The 22,649-nt window shown below is 43.0% G+C and overlaps 1 protein-coding gene across 10 annotated transcripts in view; it reads left to right on the forward strand.

The window, feature by feature from the left end:
• Nucleotides 1-3,289: 3,289 nt before the first annotated feature.
• Nucleotides 3,290-22,649, forward strand: part of EYA1 (EYA transcriptional coactivator and phosphatase 1) — a 168,578-nt gene continuing 149,218 nt past the window's right edge. For 3 of the 10 annotated variants that reach the window (XM_055706026.1, XM_055706025.1, XM_055706031.1), the window contains exons 1-2: nucleotides 3,293-3,520; nucleotides 16,468-16,577. In XM_055706026.1, coding sequence (XP_055562001.1) covers nucleotides 16,545-16,577 — 33 coding nt within the window. In that variant the 5' untranslated portion in view covers nucleotides 3,293-3,520; nucleotides 16,468-16,544. Of the gene's footprint in view, nucleotides 3,521-16,467; nucleotides 16,578-22,649 lie in introns of all 10 variants that reach the window. The other 7 variants (XM_055706024.1, XM_055706028.1, XM_055706023.1 and 4 more) reach the window with 5 other exon arrangements.

Consider the following 22,649-nt stretch of genomic DNA (forward strand, 5'->3'; position numbering starts at 1 on the left):
CTAAGGAGGTTAGGGTTTATACTCTTTTTCTAGTATGAAACTTCGATTAAATGAAGCAATGAATATGTTAGAAACTGAACGTATGCTTGAGTTGCTTACAGAAAGTTAAACCACAGTATAGGCTGAGTGCTGGGGTATTTTTTTGCTCATCAGGGCAAGGCAAGCAGCATGCTACAGTAGACCTGACACAGAAGGAAAAAAACATACAGACAGGGCACAACAATGTCTCCAGTAATGAACTCAGATCTTCAAGTTTGTAAAACCACATTGTATTCTTGAGTGATGAATTTTGTATTTGGATCACTAACTTGGTTGAAAGAAGTGTAAAGACAGCTCCCTACTGGCAAAATATCTGAGGAGGTTACAGAATGCTGTTTATTCCAGCTAGTGTCTGGAATAAATTATGTTCAAGAAATTGGCTCCTGATGCTCCAATTTCAGATGAGAATTTGTACAGTGTGCTAAGTCCTAACACTTCTGGCCAGACCAGAGCCTTCATTAGGATTTGCTGTTCATCATACCTGCCAACAGCTCTCAGATCTGGAGAGGTGCTTGTTTTGAGGAGTGAAAGAATAACAGAAAAGAAACCATTTACCTTGGAGCTACTGTCAGTTCTCAGAGGCACTGGTCTTCCAAATTTCAGGACTCTGAGTTGTCAGCCCTAATACATTTTCTTACTAATCCTACTGAAATTCATTAGCTCTATAAGGAAGATCCAAATTGGTTTTAGGTAACACTATAGGTCGTACAAGCCACTTAACATTTTGGTAGTTTCTACTGCAGGGGATAATGGCAGCAGGTGACCTGACAGATCTTGGGGTGGGAGGGAGCTTTCACAACTTGCTTTTTACTCCAGTGGCCACGGCAGATGCTTGACAACTCACGACACTAGACTCTAGGAAGTAGGATGCCAACCTGAGTGCTGTTTGAAATATTTTGACCTGTAAGCCATGCTTATCAATCACCTATTGTGAATGTAATTGTGCTTATTTTTACTCAGTGCCTCAATATTATATAGGGTTCACTTGATTCTTCTCACATCAAGAGCTCAAAGCACTGCAGAAGAGGAAAGCCAACAGAAACACTGCAAAGTCAAATCCAAGACAATCCAAATCACTCATCACCATAGTGTCCAGGGCTTCCTATAGGAAGGAGGTCCACTCTTCCATAAGGAGGCTCAGGGCTGTCATGAGAGCTCAGTCCTCCTTGGGGCTGTGTTGCCAGCATTCTTGGACATCTATGCAACATTTACCCTCATGCTGGAGCTGACATTCATATTTTATTCTGAGGTATCTCACATAAAACTAAGAGCATCTTTGGGGACCTAGATGTGCTTTAGCAGACACCTTCTTAAATATTTTGGATATGTGAAAGGTTTTTGAATACTCCTCTACCTGCTCAAAATTAGTAAATACTTGGGATATACAACTCTGAATTTTTACCAGGCAAGATTTCTGGGTGAAAAGGACAGAATTTGGACATATGCTTAGCCCTACACCTGACTTCAAAGAAAGGCTTCATCACAGTGTGCATAGCCAACCACCTGTTCAGTCAAAGACTGATATTCTGAAGAAACTGCCCTGCAGAATGTAGAGTTTAGGTTGTACATGTCTATTCCATGAGTCCAGGAGAAAGTATTTGCACAGATTCTGTTTCCCTCTTTGCTTTCAGAGATTTTTATGGATCCACATGCTCTATTCTCCATTTCATATTCCACTAGAAGGGAACAAGTGGACCTGTGACTTTACCTCTCTTGAGTCTTTCTTACAATCGCCACAATTTGTACAATCCATAGATCACATTCTCCCCTCAGGTGTGTTAGGGCAATTTAATCTACTTCCCTGCAGTATAAAAATGCTCAGTTGAGGTAGTATCATCCATTACTTCCCATCATCGTGGGTCAAGGTGAGTTTGGCTACTGAATTTAATGGGAATTAGAGTAAACTCTGTTTAATTTCTCAAAATGGTGTTCAACTAGAAATAGTTTAATGAAAATGTTAAAAGTTATATACAGATAAATATCCCACATTTGATAAGTCAAAATACAGCCTAATGGATTAATTTAACTTCAAAAGAATGTGGACTCCATCTCAGTTTGTCAGTATGTTTGTACATGGCCCCATGCTTGACATTTTAATTAACTCTCCCCCTTTAATTTACAGGACTGTTACACTGGAGAAGAAACAAGTGGGGGAAAAAAAACCCCAAAACTGTTAAAAAGTAAGAATGGACTTGAAGGGATTTAGGTCCTTCAGGAGAAACATCTAGATATTCTAGTGATTTAAATGGCATTGTTTGTGTATCTACAGTTAGGAAAGATCATAAATGCTTGTGGGAACATGATTTCAATTTCTCTAAAGGCAGAGATATGTTTTTTACTTTCTGAAATTGGCATACAGGCAGGTTGTGAAGAGCTGGAAAAGAGTGGAAAAGTATGTACTGAAGGCAAAGAAGTACCTGAAATAAATGGAAGAGCTTGAAGCAATGGCAACTTTTTTGTTTTGTTTTCCGATTTAAGAAGGAAGAAAGGGAGGAGGAGGCCTGGACTGCAATGTTCACCTTTATAGTGCGGGGGGTGGGGGTGGGGGGGGTGGGGGAATAATCAGTGGCCGCGCTGCTTCCATATGTGGACCAGCTTACCAAATCGAGCAGGGCATTCGTTAGATTCAGATGCCTGTACATGATGCCTGATGCAGGGTTTCAGTTCATACCTCCGGGGCAGGCAAGCAAAGAGAATGCTCCAACACTGTTTGCACTGACTCCATACCTGAAGTACCAGCCACACGGAGTCAGCCCCATGCTTCCTCTGCCACAGGTAATGAGGCGGGCACGATGTGCACAGGCGCTGGTTTTAGGGACGGATAATCCGAGGTCCCTGGGGTCAGGTGCCACAGGCGTAGCAGAGCTTCTCCCAGAGTAGCGTTCCCATGCTCTCCTCGACGCCTTGGCTCACTCTTTGCCTTCTCCACCAAGGGCAGTGATGGATCTCCCAGCGCGGTGCCGAGCGGGGTCAGGCGACTCCCGCGGCCCGGGGATGCGGCAGGTGCCCTCCCGCCCTCGCGCAGCCGGGAGCGGCGGGGCTGCCAGCCGGGGCTGGGGGTGCGTAACGAGCAGCCACCCCTCACGTCCCGCGCACGGCAGGGCGCCGGGATCCTCAGGGCCCATCCTTCCCCTCTCTAACAATACCGTCCTTCTTGGGAAAAAAAAACCAAACCAAAGCCAAAAGGCGTGGGGGTGGAGGGCGGGGGTGTGAGGGTGAGGCCAGCGGCGCTCCCGGGGTGCCCCGGCGAGCCGAAAGCGGCGGGGGGCAGCGGGCGGCGCGGCCGGGCAGGCGCGGTGCTGCCGCCGGGAGGAGGCGGAGGAGGCGGGCGGGCGGTCGAGCCGCGCCGGGGAAGTTTCCTCGCCGCCACCTCCCCGAAACCCCTCCCCGCCCAGCGCGGCTCCGCTCCTCGCAACTTACCGCCGGCCGCCGCGCCTGGGCAGCCGCCGGGCCCGCGCCGCCGCCCCGGAGGTCCCGCGGAGTAAGTGCGCGTCGTGCCGAGCCGTGCTGTGCCGAGCCGGGGGCCGGGGCGGCGGGGCCGAGGCTGCCCGTCACCCGGAGCCAGCGCCGGAGCCGCCGCCGGCGCGGGGTGCCCGGACACGTGGGTGCGGCGGGGGACGGGCGGGACGCGCCGTATGAGCCGCGGGCGCTGCGCCGCTGCGGGTGGCTGCGCGGGCGCGCAGCGCTGAGGGGCTTGCGGCGGGGAGGGAGGGGCGAGGCTGCGGGAGCCGCGGCGGGTGGGAGGGGAAAGGGCGGCAGAGCTCGGGAGCCCGGCGCGGCGGGAGCCCACGGTGCCGGCCAGGAGCTGGGCGCGCGTTGTTGGTGGCAGAGGGTGCAGGTGTGCGGGCGCTGCGCCGCGGTGAGCGTGGCTGCCGTCACCCCTGTCCCCGGGGCCTGCCGGCTGCGGGCACGGCAAGTGTTTGGGGAGGCGTCCGGGCCGCCAGCGAGGAGAGGGCAGCTCCTCCTCCGTCGGACGGGGAGAAGCGGCCGGTGCCGGGTCACCGACGGCGGTCCCATCGCCCGCACTGCCCGCACCGCACCGTACCGCACCGGTGCCCCGGGCACGGCCCCGCTGGGGCGGCCGCCTCCTCGCCGGGAGCCCGCTGGCTGCCGGCCTCCGCGGGGTCGGGGGAAGGCAGGAGGGAAGGAGGGATGTTGTCCGCTCCCCACCCTTCTCCGCACATCCCAGCGCCTTGTTCGGGACAAGGAGGGTGCCGAGCAGGGAGGGAGCACACCCGCAGGTGTCCCTCTCCCCGGTTCGCCTTCTGAGGTTTCGTTTTGCCAGCCTAAGCCCTTCGACAGGATTGTTGGACATGGCTAGTCACGAGATGGGTTCTGTCTGTGGTGGTGGTCTTGGAGGCAAAGCTTATTTTTGGCTGGAAATACTCTGTTCTTTGAAACCGTAATTGAAAAGGCAGTTTTTCTATCACAGAGTCAAAGATCAGAGTTTTCTTCAATTATTAAAACATAACATCAGGCTCTTTTTTTTTTTTTTCTTCCTCTTTTAGGCTGTAAGGAACATAGTGTTGCATTTAAATTGCAAAGAGTAGCTCACATTGACTTTTAGTAGCAGAACACTTTCATGGTTACATATGCTCTAGCAAAATGCGGTATGAACAGCAGCACTGGACAGTTGCTACGTTTGAAGACTCACACTTTCCACAGTATTTTAAAATAAAAATATGGTTATAAGAAGAGAAATCAGCCATTCGGTGCTGTGAGAAGTTCTTTAAAAAGCAAATGTGGTGTGTGGAAAGTCCCTATGAAACAATTTCCAGATTAGAGCTGTTCGTTCTCTGCCAAAAGCTGTGTAAGCATGAACCATAATGAGGGTAGCTGTAGGATCACAGAGTAGTCATGGAGCAGGTAGTCTGGGTGCACCAGAAAATAAAAGACAGAGGGCAATGTGTGTGAAAATGTCCCTAATTGAGGACTGCAGCTCATGGAGGTAGCTGGCAGATCTTCTGAAGACTAGTCTGGATACACTCGCCACAGATCTGTGTCCTAGCTTGCAAGCATCTTATTCTACCATAGATTTCAGTGTAAGGTAAACTGCAAGTATCTGCATCCTCAAACAAACTTGTAAAATATGTGGACTAGTCTTTGTGACTGGTTCAGCAGTCTTTAGAATTGTAGAATTTGTAATAGCATTGCTGAAAATGTTTACTACCCATCTAAGTAGAAACTAAGTCACTGGTTCCTGACAGCTGTGTTACTTATTCCAGGCCTGATGTTTCACTTCTAATCTTCTTCATTAGCTTCATCTTCCTGTGTAAACTCAATTGTAAAAAGGGTAGAGAGGAAAAGGAGGGAGAAGCAAGTCACTCTTTTGCTTGTTTGTTGCTCTGCCCTTGTTGCACTGCAATTTCTGTCACCATGGGCAAGGTGAAGAATGGACTCTGGCAGGAGCATTTTCAAAATCGTCAAAAGTAATTTGAACAGTTTCTCCAAGTCAGCTGGAAACTGAGGGCCTCTTGCATCCTTTGCATTTGGAGAATTTTAGGGTGTTTTCATTCTTTCTTTCATTCAATTACTTAAGTATAGGATCCCAAAATATTATTGCTCACCTTTCCTTCTAGATTTAGAGAAAGAGAGGGAGAGTGATACAAAATTAAGAGATTAAATTGAATTAAGAGGCTTGAGTTTTTTCCTTCCTTTTATTTTTACAATTTTTATCCTTGAATATTTAATCGGATATATCAAGTATCATAGGGTAATGATTTCCTAAATGTCTGGACGCTTTTAATGGTCTTTTACCTTTTTCTTTTTTTTTTTAACCTCTTTCTGACGCAGTATGTTCTGTTGCTCTGTCTCAGAGTGCTAATCCTACTGCATGGCCATAGAAAGTAAGATGTGAATTTACCATCCCGTTCTACGGTACAGGTCAAGCTCCCATGGAAAGGCTTTAGCAGTTGGACCGAGAAAGCCTTGCCCGAGTTTGGTGGTGTGACAGTGAGCTGGAGTTGCCTGGGAGAGGCACCCGCAGGGGCAATCCTTGGGGGAACCTGGGGGGCAGCTGCTGCCCCATACCCAGGGCAAGCCCCGGGCAGTGTGTTGGCAGCGCAGGCAGAGGATGCCGCCACCCCAGGCCACCACCCAGGGCCCCCGCCGTGCTGGGCTGCTTGGAAAAATCACAGAGGTGAACTCCCACCATGTGAGGTAGGTCTGCATTTTTGCAGCTCCCCTAATAATGAAGTGAGCTAGGAGAAAGCTCTTTTTATTTATAAGAACGGAAATTGTGTATAAAGTCCTTAAAATCAAGGAGGCCACAGCTGGGTACTTCATCTGCTTTTAAAAGTTTTTCCAACTCAAAGTTGTTTCTCTGTCCTTTCTATGCTGTTTCCATAGCGAGTCACACCTACTGCCACTTTAGGCAATTGGCCTAATTCCTGAAATTTCAGAACTTTAATTTCTCTGCTCAATAGCTTGAGCTCTTTATCATCTGAATATTGAAGAGGATTGCACGGTTTTGTGTGAACAATGCTTTGGGTTTTAGCTTTTAGGTTACACTGGTCTCAGGAAAGTGAAACATTATCTTCAGAATGTTAGTGTAGTTCACTCTTCACTTTCTCCTTTATTATGAAATATTATTTATTATAACTTAGTTATAGCATTATTTGATAAATGAAATAGTAATTTATCTTTTATAACAAATTGTAAAAATTATGTTATATGGATAACAGCTATTTTCTGTTATGTTTTCCACACTTAATATATTACTATAGCCAGTAATATATAACAATAATTACAGTTTTATCTTGAGCTGTGATGGTGGAAAAGATTGCAAGAATATTAATTAGGATAAGCAAACTTGTAAGAAGTGTGGCTGTTGCTAGAGGACAGGTTGATTTAATGACTTCAACTGTGTTTGCCCTTGTGCGTTTTGTTTTGTCATATATGTACCTAAAAATTGGTCTCATTGGTGGATGCAGTTTGGAGAACTGAAACTGAATACTGCTGTTTGACTAAACTCAGTGCATTTTTTTGCTGACAAAGAACACATAATACGTCTTTGTGTAGTTGTGTAAGCAGAACCTATTTATCAAGGTTCCCAATCCCTAAGTTTTAAGTTTTTATTATGTTAAAAATAATGAGTTACTGAATGCATTTTCATGAAAACGCAGTCTGGCAGAAATTGGAGGAAAAGAATGTAATCTGTCAAGCAAGAGATATGACAATGACAATGACAATGACAAAGTTGAACAAACCAGCATTTAAAAATGGGGTTTAACATTGTTTTCCAAGGAACTGAGAGTCCCACAAATGCTCTTACAATCATTTCCTTCTCCTCCCCTCTAATATTCGCACCAATTGTCCAAATTTGGCAAAGATTTATTGGTGGGTTTTTAGTTTCATAAGAAGTGACTGCTGGCTGGAGAAGAGAGCTCCTAGCCAGTGCCTCCTCCCTTGACCCATTTGGAGTGCGGACAGCCCCGTGGGAGCCGGCAGCACAGACCCTGGGGTTACCCCTGAGAAGCAAGAGCTTGAGGATGTAGCACAGAAACGTGAAGGAAAGCTGGCATTGTTGTTAGGTAAATTTCTGTTTTAAAATTAACTTTCAGTTAGTGAATTGTTGGTATTTCTGGTCGATGTGGGTCAGAAGGTATGTGGGTGACTAAAGGTGCAGCTGGGTGCTTGCTGGCACCCTTAAGGGTGCTTGCAGGATAAAAAAGCAAGCAAACAAACAGAAAAACAACCAACCAAATGTAAATGGCTACAGATGCTTAACCTGATGTGGTACCTTTAAATATCCCGTTGGACATCACATTGACAACTTTGACAGTTCAGTGGTACAGCCTTCTGGATTTCTCAGGCCTAGGACCATTCCTTCTCTTTCATTTGCACTTTAACAGAGGTTGAAAGAGAACCCATTCTCATAGATGAATCCGAATGAAGAAAATAGACTACTTGCACCTACTGGTGAAACTCGCATCTACTACAAGTAGGTACCTTTACTGTATGACGAGAAGCAGAAGTTTTGTAGATAGAAAATGTGGATTCTGGCATTTGATGACAGAATCACAGGGTCACAGAATGGTTGAGGTTGGAAGGGACCTCTGGAGATCATCTAGTCCAAGCCCCTGCTAAAGCAGGTTCGCCCAGAGCAGGTTGCAAAGTCTCCTGTTAAGACTGGAAATAAGACGCTTCCTGCATTATGTGAATGTTGTGACTTAGCAAAAAAAATGTTGGTTGACTTTGACAGACGGGAAGTTTTCTCATTGTATGGCAGGTAAATAAGAAAGCAGCATCTTTAGCCTTATTGTTGACCATGTCAGGAAGGTCACTGGTGCACACGTCCAGTTGGAGTTGGTCCGTTGTGAGTGCTGGAAGTGCCACTTGCCCAGAGATGCTGGAGCTGTGGCTCTGGGCCACACAAGTGCAGCTTTGCTGCTGTCATGGGCAGGGTGAGCCCAGAGGCAATTTGGTGGTTCTCGCAGAGCGTGGGACCTCAGTCAACCCTAACCCAGTGCTTGGGTGGGAGATGCCAAGACTTTGGCCTGTGTGTGTCCCAGCTGAGTGTTAGCTTTCCATAGCCAGGGTGACTTGCTTACAACCACGCTTTCTGTAACCCATCCTATCTGGGTGTATTTTTCTGCTGTCTGGGATAACGTGGGTTCCACTGCTGAAAATACTGCTGGTAGTGTTTATTACTTGAATGCTTTTGTTAGCTTGGGGGAAGCCCTAGGCTTTAATGAAAGTTATTACAATTTCAGACTCAAATGTATCTGATTTATTTTAAAAAATGAATAAAAGTTTAAGAAGCTGATTAAAACATAATTTCACCTAGAGGAAAATTACTTTTAATTGCTCTGTGTAAACCTTAAAACCTTTACATGTGACTTGTATTAATTATAACTAGCAAACTTTTACTTGTTTGCACTGAATTGTGCAGAAGCAGTACAGTCGTTTGTTGTTAGACCACAAACTTTTATAGACTGCATGTATTTTACAAACTACTTTAAAAGCCCATGTAAAATAATAAGAAATGCCTTACCTTTAATCTAAATTTATAATAGGTGTAGAAAGGCTTCCTAGAGCATGTATATAATTATTACTCATTAGAAAAGTTGTACAGAACCACATGGGTTGAATGTTTGCAAAGCATCTTACACTTCTTTCCTGAGCTAGGTGAGTATCCCAGTTGCATGTTATGATTCATAGCTCAACATTTTTCTTGTATGTATTTCATATTCTTTATTAACCTGACGCTTAGCCCAATAGTGTTCATCAATGGATCCCCTCACCTTTTGTAGAGTGTTTGACACATAAAAACAGAAAATGGATGTATTGCCCAAAAAAATAATGACAAAGGAATTGGCTGTTGTATTCCGGTTTTGTTCTTTTTGTTAACGATACATAACTAAAACCAGAGAAATTAGAGATTCTTGTAACATTTTGATAATAAAGATCCCATGGAATGCTAAGAGCAAAATTGTTCAATCCTTGTTTGAGGCACAGAATTCATGTTGTAAATGGTAATTTTATTAAATTTTAAAAGCATAAGTTTCCCTTATGTTTTCACAATAAAATATTCTGTATTTCCTGTCCTAAACTATTGGCATATATGTTTGCTGAGCAGTTTCAACCTACATTTCAGATACAAATAAAGTTGATCCCACTGGGTAGTTTAAACATCATATTAATTTTGTAGGTCATTTAAAAATAAATTCTGGCAAGCAGGTTGCCAGTATAATTTCAATGTTGTTCTACAGTTTGACTTTTATGTGTATTTAATATTCAATGAAAAATACGATCTTTTGCTATGTTTGGAGTGCTCTGCTTTTAGAATAACATTATTGCTTTAAAATGATGTATGTGTGTGTCTCCCACTTTGGCCCTTTGTGGACCTTCCTGACAGAGTGTTCTGTTGGGTGCCTCTGCCAGGGAGACACTGGGCAATCTAGCCATGTCTGGCCCCGCATTTCGTACCTGATGCACACACTCACCAGGGCCTCCTGGCTGTTCTCAGGTTAAACCATTCCTGACCATGGCAGGTGAAGGAAGCAGCACCAAGACTTTGTCAAGACAGTCTCTGGACCAGTTATATTTCAGTTTTAGAACTTGTAAAAGCAATGGCAAATTATTAACCTCATTTTTGCAGTTCTCCAGTTTTAAACTTTAACCCTTCCAGGTGCTCTGGGAGTTTTGGCCACTATGTTGTCGGGTTTCTTTGTCCACTTCAGGAAACATTTCTTTGCATTTGACCAAGTCTCCTCCAACATCAGGGGACCAGAGAGTTTTCTGAGCTTGCTGAAATTAGCTGCCAGGAGATTCCCATTCTTTGGTAAACATGCGAACATCTTTTCATAGAATCGTAGAATGGTTTGGGTTGGAAGGGACCGCAGAGATCACCTAGCTCCAACCCCCCTGCCATGGGCAGGGACACCATCTGCTATACCACATTGCTCAAAGCCCCATCCAGCCTGGCCTTGAACACCTCCAGGGATGGGGCATCCACAGCTTCTCTGGGCAATCTGTTCCAGTGTCTCACCACCCTCACAGGTGGTGCAGTTTCTTCCTACTATGTAATCTAAATTTACCCCCTTTCAGTTTAAAGCCATTACCCCTTGGCCTGTTGCTATAAGCTCTACTATATTGTCCGTCCCTATCTTTCTTCCAAGCCCCCTTCAGGTACTGGAAGGCTGCTATAAGGTCTCCCCGGAGCCTTTTCTTCTCCAGGCTGAAAACTTTTTTTTGCCTTTGCTTATTTCTTCAGGTGAGAATTTTCTGTTACTGTCACTCCACTTTCTTCAAATAGCTTCTTCTGAATGATTGTGCAAATCAGGAACATTTTTCTAGGTTGCTTCCACTTGAATGGAAGACATCCCAGGTTAGCAATTTAAGTTAGCAAATTATTCATACGTGACTTGGAGAATGAGGTGAATAGCAATGAGAGCAGACTAGCGAAGAATTGTGCAAGGACCTGATGAGTCAAGTCATTAGACAATAAAATGACAAATAAAATTCTGCAGAGATAAATGTAAACTGCTAAACCTTGAGCAAAATAGTTGTAGCTGTACGTGGAAAGCGATGGGCACTGAGCTGCCCCTCACTGTTCAGAAATGAGATCTTGGCATCAAAGGTAATTCCAAAAGATTTGGTGCTCGGTAATGCCCCCCAAAAATTAATGTTAAGAATTGTTAAGAATCCAAAAAGTTTACATGGGTTCAGGAGGAGGATGGACAAACACTTGAGAGCGCCGTATTGAGGGCTGCTAGAGAGAACTCCATCAGGCTCAGGAAATCCTCTGAACTGAAATAACAGGGAACTGGGAAAATAATGGGGAAAAGGCATGTGCGTGTTCTGTTCTTGCTCTTCTGTGTCCAGTTATGCCTGTTGTTGGAGACAGCACCAGGAAGATTGTTGGTCTGAACCAGTACCGTGGTCCTTGTGTTCTTGACACCTTTCTCTTGTTAAATTTAATTGTATATGGGAGAAAGTGACACAAAGTATTGTCAAATGGTTTCTTCAAGACATACTCAGGCTTACAGTGTTGTGCAATTTTATAAATATAATTAGGATGCAAAAAGTAGTACAGATGTATTTCCCAGGCTGTCAGTAATATCATTTGCCTGTGGTGTATTCTTTGTGCTTATAGTGTTTCCTTCCTCTCTTCTTTCTTTCATCCTTCTGCTCATGAGTCTCCTCTTAATCTGGTCCAGCACCCAGTGAGATTTCTGTGTAGGCAGATGAGACCTCATGTTTCCTTACCAGAAACATTCATTTTCAATGAAATAAAAAACATTAAGTAAAGACCGTAATTTTAGATTGTAATTGGTTTTTATTATTATTTTAATTGATTTTGTTTTCTTTTCCTTTATTTTAAAGTTAAAAGTGATCACCTAGATAGCCAAAAAATCTAGATAGTTAATTTATGTTACTGACTTAGGAAGAGTGAGATTACTTTGCTGCCAACCTGGGCATCACAGTCAGTGCCATGGGTTTTATACATGCCTGTCCAAGACACCAGAGTGCTTGTTCTACATTTATATGAAGGAAGCCTTACCAATAAATCAGTGAGCCTGAAGTTTTTCAGCCCTGTCTTCCACAGGTTTACTTCAGCCACTAGTCCTGACATTGCATGCATTTCTGCTCAGTGGTATTAGAAAAAAAGGTCTGTTGAGGTGGATGTGGATGTTTATGAGGATGCAAAAGTGGTGACCTACCTCGTGTGCTGTTGTTGCAGAGTGTGTTACCTGCAGGCTGCATACCCACAGAGAGGTCTGGGGCTGGCCCAGAGTCTGTGTTTAGGTCAGTGTTAGCACTGCAGTTGGTGTGGGGTGTCTTCCAGCAGATGGGTATGTTAGGTCCTGCACATCTGGGCACCTATCTGTTTCACTGGAGTCCCTGAGGCTTGCTGGAACGCAGGATGCTGTATTGCATCTGCAGGCATTCCAGGCTGAATCAGAGGTGGTCTTTGGTCACAGCACTGGAATTAATTGTTTATAAAGCTGCTGAAAGGTCCCTACTAAATTTCATTTTTAAAAAATATCTTTCCCTCTTCCATTTTATTTCCTTCCTCTTTTTATTTTTTTTTTTTCTTTTTGGTTTTTAGCTGTTGCATTTGGCAAGTTTCTTTCCTAGCATTTGGAAATAATTGTTTTCTAAATGCTACCCAGGTTATCTGCCAAATTTAACACCTTAAAAGGAAGCGGGGGTGGGGGACAAGGGACCTACCTGGGAACAGAGTGAATGTAGTGAGCCTTTAGCAACTGCTAAAACGGAAACTTCCCAAGTATAGCACCTAAAATCAAAACCATCGAGTTCCCTAATATTAACTGTAAAATACCACATGTGATCATCTACATGGTAAAAAAAGACCATTTAGTCCAGCCTCATAACCTCTTCCTTTCTTTCTCTACCAAATGATAAAGCACATGTGCGTTTCATGGTTTTGTTTTTTTTGTGTTGTTTTTTTTTTTTTTTTTTCTAACAAATGAGTATGGTTTGGGGAGATACAATTTTGTCTAGGTGTTATTAGAAAATCCTACCAGTTCCTGAGAAAGCATGGTCAGTCTGGCAAACTTTTTTTTTTTTAAAGAAAAAAAAGAAAGTAAGAGCAAAGTAGTATCCACTGATGACACCAGAAGTGACCTCATCTTGGAGACTCTGCAATGGTGTAATCACCAGGGTTCTAAAGCAGGAGCAGTTTTGCTGGTGGCACAGGAACAGGAAAAGTTTAATCCCTTCTCCTTGGTGATGGAAGGGGTAAGGTAGCCCAAGGTATTGTTGTGTTCCTGCTGTTTCTGATGGCAGCAAGCATCGGTGTGGGCTCAGTGCCACTGAACGTGCGTTACGGCAGCCCTGGGACAGCTCTGGGATGCGGCTGTTGGCAGCAGGGTAGGGCTTGCGCGGGAAGTACAGAGCCTTTATGGAGACCAGCTCAGCAAGCGTAGGAAATCAGGTTCCTTGTCCTTAAACATTAGTGTCTGTAAGTGCTGAGAGTTGGCCGTGGCTAGTTACTTTTTGGTCACCCTTGTGTCTGGTGCTGTGTGTGCAAGAGCTCACCCCCCGCCAGTACCTTCTAGCCCTGAGAGGTTATTTCCCAGTGTCCCTGACTGCCTTTAACATCTGCTTGCCAGGCAATGGGCCACTCGCTTGTGTCAGTTTTCAGGTGGGCGCTCAGATGGGGGCAGCCCTTGTGAGATAAGGAGCTTCTTGGAGCACCTGGCCACCCCCCCAGCCTGGCTGGGGAGCAGTTGGCAACCGCCCTGCACCAGGCTGCAAAGGCACACGTTCAGATCCGTGTGCGTGGGGAAAAACTGCACGGCGTTGGCTAATGTTTCAGAAAGAAGGGAATAAAATCTCTCGTAAACCACCTTCTGTACTTTCTTGCTCTTTGTGCCCTTTTTTTTGTTTGGTGTGGTTTTTCTTTGGTTTGGTTTTTTTTTTTTTTAATTCCCTTTAAAATGATAAGAGCTGTTTGGAAAAGGGGGCTGCTGTTTATCATGCCTGGTGCAATAGTATTCTTTAATTGGTAGGGCTCTAGCTGCTACCATCGTGTATTTAATAATAATAATATTTAACCAAGCAAATGACTTCCAAAGTAGTAGAGAAAAATGAAGGGGATATGTACTTTCATGACTTCCCTTCAATTTAGATCTTGTCTTTTTCAATAATTTGAGGTATTTTCCTTCATATTCGATGACATGTTTTGCATATAACAACTTCTCTGTAATAGATACTGCATGTAATTTAGACGTAATTTTTGATACATTAACAACTCCGGGGAATTTAATTAGTTTTTGTAAAGTATTACTAAAAGTTAAAATTAACCTAGGATGACAATTCTAATAGGGATAACTAAGTTGCTGTCATTTAAAAGTTGAATTTTTCAAAATTAAAATTACTTAATTACGTTGTAAATCAGCTGTTCCATATTAATGTCTAAGCCCTCATGTTACTGCTAGCTTGATTCTGCTCCCAGAGGTCTCTGGCATCTGCTGAGAAAGACAAGTCTTTGCCCCTAAGAGTGTGTGTGGGTATATATAGGACCTTTTCTTAAATCTCTTTTGCAGTGACTTGGAGGGCAGAATATGTCAGAGCGGAATATGCAGCAGTGGGTTTTTTGATGCTGGTGTGTTATAGGAACCTCTCCCAGAGAGGGAGAATGTTCCCTACAGCAGCTACTGCAAGCTAGGTCACCTAATTATGCTTGAACTGCGATATACACTAAAACATATATGCTTTTTCCTTATGGGCTTTAATAGAAAATGCTTTTTAAACGTAGACAATTACCAGTCTTGGTAAAGTTTTCTTTCCATTAGTAAAGAGAGCACTGCTGATCTGAAAAGCTGTCAGGTCATCCACATACCAGCATTACATCAATTGACTTTTGAATATTTTTTCCATTAGAAAAAGCTCCATTTTATTCCCTCGCTGAAGTGGCAGACTTTCAGCTTGTGCGGTTTTTCCATTTATTGAATTTTGCAATAAAAGAGTTTTTGAAACAGATGTCAGTCATTGCTTAGGAGTGGGGCATTGTTAGAGAACGGTTTTCTTCTGCTCTTTGCTGTTAATATTTTTTTTAAAGTCAGGAGAAATTCTTGTCCTTATTTTTAATTGTCACTTTTTAAAGCCTTGAATAATTTTCTAACCTATAATTTGGTGTCAGAACAAACATGAACACCAAACCCTGATTTCATAGAAATATTTCAGATTGGCCATTGTTCTCAGCGGGAGTGGGACTGGATTCGATCTCTCAATTGTAAACCAGAAAGAAGGGAGTGGATGCATTACAGAGGCATGGTTCATATTAGCATCTTCCTTAGGGTGTGGAGTGAACCTGTTAACACTTTCTTTATGTTTATATTTTATAGAAGTAGCAGAATGTGTGCAATGAGTAGAGTCCAGTATGGACTTATTGTGCACAGAACAACTGGGCTTGAAGGGATTTTTTTTTTTTTCTTGCAAGAATCCCATTCAGGTAGAAAGATGCAGAATAAGGTTTTGCATCCTGATCCTAAAATATAAGTTTCATATACAGAAAGGCTTTAAGACAAATTGAATACCTTCAGACCATTGGATCTTCACTTATCATAGATAAGCAAAGTGCTATTCACATTTCTATGTATATAACGTGTAACTTTAGATAATCAGATTTACATTTTTATTATTCTTTAGCAGACTGCATTTGCCTCATGTCTTTAAACAAAAACAAGCCAATTTTTCTAATGAGGGTTTTAGTTGGGTTTGTTTGAATTATTTGAATGATTAATTCTGAATTTGAAGAAGGTCACAGCATTTTATTTTAAAGACAATTGCCCCTGTAAGGAAACCATATTTTGAATTGATGTCTGTTTAAGGGCTCATCCTTTGTTAATCCACCTCAGCACTTCAGTGTTATTTTTAGCATCAAAGAACACCGCTTTCAAAGGTGAGAGAACACAAAGCACCCCATATTTATAATTTATAGGGGCTAGGACTGTGACCTAATGTAAACTTGAAGAGATTTAGTATAAAAATATCCTTAGCTTGAGGGCAACATTTTGGAAACTTTGTGGATTTTCTTTTTTATCCTGGCTCAATCTGCAATCATATTTCTTTGTTATTATTTCCTCTTAGCATTAAAATACAATTGACATTGATAGATATCAGGGAGAAGCTGAACTACACAAAAAAAAAAAAAGAAGAAAAAAAGAAGATATGTTGTTGGCACAGAAGAAGCAGCAGTAGAAGAGTTCCTGGCTGCCTTTTATTTGTCTGCCGACAGCGAGCACAGCGGAGCTCTTGCTGCCTGCTTTTGGCTCATGTGGATTTGCAATAAACAGCTCAACTATATATTTATTTTTAAGATTAATTCATTTCATCAAAGCTAACGGCTTCTAACTTGTTTCGTTAGCTAATGGAAAGATGCAGATGTAAAGATCATCTCTTAACTTCATGCCAACACATTAACACAGCAATGTGGTGCTGTCTTTTCCACAGGTATGTGTGTGTACTAGGACTCCCTGAACCCCACTGTAAATAATAGTCCATATATAATTTGGAAGAAGAAATCTTCAATGGAAGACCCCCAGGGAATAAATGGGAAGTCTGTAAGTAAACAACTTGTCAGTCCTGAGAAAAAAGTTATGGCTTTTAAAATGGTAATTACTTTTGTTGTAACCAAGTGGCTGGAAAATTTTAGAAAACTACATGCACTTCTAGTGATTGGAAGCAGTGAGCGGTGAAATTCATTGAGAGGTGGAGGCTTATGCTAAAGCTACAGAAAATAGGTATAGATCTAAAAATGTTTGTCTTTAATGATTCATATTACAAAATGATGGTTTTTACTTTCCTTAAGAAATATTCGACTTGCTGGCATTTCTGTTGCTAACAGTTTGGTCTGTTAGAGACTTTTCATCCCATTATTTGAAGTTATTTCTCTTCGCCTGTGTGAACATAGGCAAGTACAGCCTCTGGGAGAAGCGGGTGCAACTCCTAGCTGCAGTCTTATGAATAGTAGCAATATCTGTTTCTTTAAAAAAAAGTGTCTTTAGCAGCATTGCTGTTTCTTGTAAATGCCTGTTTATAAAGTCATAATAGTGAGAAATTTTGCAAACTATCAGACACGGTTAATAATGTTTTTAAAATAATATTTCATGCACGGTCAAATGATTAGTGTCTGTTACAGATTTGTTAGTTTAGTTTGTGATATCATTCTTGGCACTCGGTGAACATCAAAATGCTACATATATGTTTTTATTCTGGATTGTTTTAACAGAAACAGTGCACAATGAAATTTCCTTATTTTTACCAGTTGTAAAATAACTCCAAAACCTACTATTTAGTAAATTTGATTAGATTTTTTTTCCTGCACTTTTCTTCTGGTTTGTTTATTTTCTACATTTGACGGTACTCTGCATCATCTCTGCCTCTGTATATCCAGTTTCGCCAATGCTTGTGTTAGTTTTTCACATAGCAACAGAGGAGAAAGAACCAAGGCACCTAATAATAAGCCTGTTGTGTTGCATGTTTTTGTTATGCTTCTCCTCTAGTGTCATTTTTACTGTCTGAAGCAATATGGCTTTGATTATTTTCCAATGTTCATTTGTTCCACAGTCTGTCTCTATGCGTACATTTGGGTATTTATCCATCGCTGCTACAGCAATGTGTGGAAAGGACCAATTCACTCCTAGAGAAGGGGGGTGGCCATGGTTACTGCCTGGTGCTAAACAGGGATGGTCCTGTTTGTAGTTGTAGTCCCAGAGTTTTCAGCACCACCCAGGCTCAGTCCCCTTGTTCTCCGCAGGCTCAGGCTTTCCTCTACGCTTGAAAAGCCTTTTCCCAACACTGTGGGGATTTTCTGTGGCTTCCATGGCAATACTGCCTCTCTGTATGTCTGGCATAGGCTGGGCTTTGGGTGCTGCTGTGGGTTTGGGTCGGATAATTGTATGCTGGAGCTGTATGTTGACAAATGTGACTATCACTTGTCATAACAGGAGTATTAAGGGAAATATTTGTTCATAGTTTGGCACCACCAGCACTCCTGTCGGGGTTATTCATTCCATTCCTTTTTGTCACCACTTAGTCCAGAGAGCCTGTAAAACACTTAATCTGCTCAGGCTTTCTTTTCACATCGTGCAAGTGGGTGGTAGGCATGGATGCTATCCAGATTATCAACATCTAAACCAGTAACTGCTGAATAGCCTTGCTGCATTGACAAGCACTTAGGCTTCTGTAACGGCAAGGACTGAATGGCCCAAAGGTATGTGACACAGGGGATGTACCACTGTGAGGTGTGACTCTTCTGCTTGCTGTGTCATTTGGTAGGTTTAAAATTGGGGTATTAAACCTGTGAATCAAGTCCTGCAATTAGGTCTCACTTCCGTTCATTCATAATTGGACAGGCTGCTGCATTCGCATCAGTCAGTTGACCAACATGGAGATTTCTTAAAAGCAGTAGTCAGAAAGCAAAAAATAGTCTCAATGAAAATAAAGAAGATGGTGTGAACACTTTGTTTATTCTGCTCTGTGTGTGTGCATACAAGAAAGAAAGAAAGAAAGAGAGCAAGGGTAAGGGATAGATTAACACTCTTCAATTACAACACAGAAACCAAAAGCTGTTGGGATTTAAGATCCCAAACACGTTATGACTCTTAAAACCTGGTGGTAGTCCATAGGAAAAGAGGATAACTTTTCTACGAGTGCCAGCTGAGAGGTACTTTAAATTTGGAACTGGCCAATGCAAACTATGCTGTGGAAGCAATTTCAGGGACACGTGGGTAAGGGAGGAGCTTTATTCAACAATTGAGAATCGAAGGTGTATAATGTTTTTGAAAGATAGAGCTGGATGGGTAACAGAGCCAGTACCAGAGAAGGAGAAGGAGAAAGGAAAGGAAAATGAAAAAACTTTGTCAGACAAGACTAAGAGTAGATGAGTAAGTACTTTGCCAATGTCTTTGACCAAGATTTCTCTGTTGAGAAAGAGTGGGAATGCAGCCCGTCAATGTTGACATGTACAAGAGGATGTCATAATAAGCCCAGTAGGGTAACGTCTGCTCTCTGTTACATTCATACATCTGAGAGGGGATTTTAGCATCTAAGCAACACTTTAATCACTTGGAGAAATTGTTCTAATGGTGCTGTCTTGTGTTTGGTTCACATTCTGTGGGACCTGATTTGCAAACTTGTGCCTGCAAACTTGAATGCTACATCTGCCCCTGCCTTTCTGTTACTAGGTGTCTGAGAAAGAAGTGTTTAACACAGATTTGGGGCTAGCTAGACAGAGGATATCAGTGTGTTATGCTCCCTGAAAAAGTCACTGATGTTCAGTTTCTTTCTTTCCAAGTCCAAAAAAGGCTTGCTTGCTAATGATTTATGCACCTGTTAAAGATGGTCCACAGGTGTTTTATCAAGCTAAAACAAGTGGTCCATTATTTTTAATCTGTATTTCTTTATTAGTAAATTGGTTGTTGATTTCAACCCTATTTGTCAGTGAAGCAGAGATCTCAATGATAACCAGGTTGTTGTAAATTCATACAACTGGGCTGCCTCAGTGACTGGGGTGTTTCTTCTCAAAGATTGTCAAAATGCTGTGCTGCTCACCTCACCCATCTTCCTGTGGGTGTTTTTCTTCACTTGATTGACTTTGGAGCAAACACTAGCAAAGTAATATTATTTGGCTTGCTACTGAAATCTGCAGGTCTGATACATAGCCGGCGTGTTTACACCTTGAAGTGCCATGCCTAGGGTTGCATCTCACCCCAGATTTGATATACTGGTGCTCCAATCTCCATTTGAGTTTGTAAGCCCGGTTCTTCACCAGCTTGAGGGGGCTTTTCTGCCTGCCAGTCATTTGCAATGAGTCCCACTGCTCACACATGCCTGAGAAGAACGAACCACATCTTGTTTTAAAAATTTTAGAAAACGTCAGTTTGGATGTTAGAGAAATTCTGATTGTAGGGAAACTGAGAATGGGTAACAGTACATCTTATACCAAATCGATTTCCAAAAATTGCTGTAAAATTGTTGTGGCTTACATTTGTGATAGGCTAAATCGCTGCCAGTCCCGAACTTGGCTTTGGCGTGAATGTGTTGCCCTGGAAACCCTCTAGAAGCCCTAGAAACGTGACAAACACTGATAATCAGAAGATTCTGGTGTGATATGCTTGGTGTAGGTATATACCTGGGTTAGAGGTACGCTGATGACGACTTTTAAAAAACCTCCAAAAGGGCGTTGTAGAGGTAAGCAAGTATTTTATTTCATTTGATTTGCCTTTTGATTTTTAAAAAATACATGTGGTGGGTTTTTTTTATTGCAAGCTTCAGCACAAGGAAGTTTTCACAAGTAAATATGAGCATGTTTACAGCAATTACTAACCCTCTGGGAATATTTTGGAGGGTATTTCTTCACCATCAGTCTGTTTTTGGTAGCAATATTAGGTTATTATATAGCATAAAATGCTTTTCATTCCTACCCCGTCCAAGCTTACAGTTGAAAATTCTCATTGCAAAATTGTACACCAAGAGGTATTTTCAGCATTGAGTATTTTTGATGGTGGACTTTGCCCATATGGAAAACAGAGCGAAGACTCAGAGGCCCTCTCAGCAGTCAAGTTAGATCCAAACAGCGCGTACCCAATGAGCCAAGAAAGGAGGTGCTCCTCATCTGCTTCAGCAGTTAATCTTCTCCGGTTCCCCCCGCAGCCCCCAGACCTCAGCTGGCGGGCGGCGCTTTGGGCAGGCGGGTGCATACCTCCAGCTCCTTGCTCCTCCCTGCTGCTCGCCGGACACTGCTCTCCTGCTCGCCCCGTGCCATGGGTTGGAGAGCGGCACTTGCACCGACAATTCACCTCATGCCTCCGCTAGTGGAAAGACACAGAGCGAGTTGCTGGTTTCAGCAAGAAAAACGGTGGAGGGGGGTGGGGTGGGGGAACCCAACCCAAAAAACATCCAGCACCTGGCTGCAGCAAAATAATGAATTTTGCAGCAAACATGCGAGATTCTGTGGAATCTTGGAAAAACGCCAGACTCCACGACCACAGAAATGCTGAGTCCATGGGGCCCAGAGAGCAGGGCTGGGGCAGTTCACATCTCTCCCTCTTTGTTCCAGGCTCCTCGCAGCCTTGCCGAGGCATCGAGTTACAATCCCTTCACATTTTCAAGGTTATCTTAGCTACCAGAAGGGCTAGGAGGTTCATTTTGTTTCCAGGCGAGCTGGGATTCGGCAGCGTGGCTCTCCAGCCCCGGAGCGGTTTCAGGGACCATCACCACAGTGGTGGCATGGCTGTGCCTGTGGGCATGGCTGGTGACAGCCAGACCTCTGGATTTGAACAGCATCGCGGGCAGTGTGTTTGTCCTGCTGTCACATTACCTGTTTGTCCCATTAGGGAGCAAAGTCTATGAGGAAAATGGGTGAAAATGCAAGTGGTTTACTGTTGGTTGAAAACTCATAGCATCGTCACCTGTGGCAGTCATGTATATTGGTGCTACCTCAGTTTCTCTGCACGGCTGGCACAGCACTGTACTTACTCGCTTCTGCGTTCCCTTGCTAGTCTGAAGAAATGTGTAGCGCTTCCCTTATGGAAGGCTCTGCAAGGCAATAACCAACAAGCACCATGCAATTGCAATCTGTAACTAAGCCTACAAACTGTGGTTGCCCGCACCCTTCCCATTCACTCCTCTTCCCCCCTCTATCTGCAGTTGGTAGGATATTGGAAACATAAGCCACAAAACCCACTTACAACACTCAGTAAGTGTCAAAAATAGTGAACACCCCGAACTAGCTGATGTATTTAAATTCACCAAACTGAAATGAGCTGCTGCTAGACAGTCTATGGTAACTGCTCTATCAGTAGTATAGTAGAATTTTTTCTACTATAGTAGAAAATAAGTAGAATTTTTTTTTCTTTAAAAATACTGAAAATACTCCTGAAATTGTAAGCTGTGGACAGTTTGAAGAACGTACCTTATTTGCTACAAACTATTCATTCAGCGGGGTTTGCAGTAACACCGTGGAGGAATCCTTGTTACTTGAAACATACTTTTCGTAGCTTGTGGCAGAAACCCTGCAGCGCCATAGACAACGATGCTTGCAGCACTGGCAGAAGTACTTCTACCCACAGCTTGTAGTGTTGGGCATATTCATCTTTGCAGAACCAGAGCCTAGACATAGCATTCATTGGGACTCTTATTTTTAATGAGCATTTGTTATTTTCTGCCAATGATAATGGCAGCTTATCCCACTGCCAGTGTAACTCTTGATGTGTTTTCCTCACATGCTGCACATCAGCGCTGACCTTATGGTCCCAGCTTTAGGAGCAGGACAGAGACCTTGCAAGGACTTCGTCTGGTCTGTCAACAGATGCCACCACTGATTTGGCTACAAATCCTCTTTTCCTCAGATAATTGGATCTTTGTCCTTGTTACAGTGTGAGGCATTTTTAATCACCTTATAAAAACAGGTATATAATGGGTATATAAAAAGTACACAATCCATCTGACTCTTTCCAGCTGGTATATACATGCACTGTATGTATACTGTTCTGCGTGAAGTCTCTTCTTGAAAATCTCGATGAAGTTGTAGCTTAGCCCTTAACAGTAAAAAGCAAACTGCTAGTGAAGTTTATTTTCTTTTTTACTAGGTTTTCTGGACCATTGTTCCGCTTGAGGAGCCATGTTTGTTA

This window comes from Falco cherrug, chromosome 3, assembly GCF_023634085.1.
Source record: "Falco cherrug isolate bFalChe1 chromosome 3, bFalChe1.pri, whole genome shotgun sequence".
Lineage (NCBI taxonomy): Eukaryota > Metazoa > Chordata > Aves > Falconiformes > Falconidae > Falco > Falco cherrug.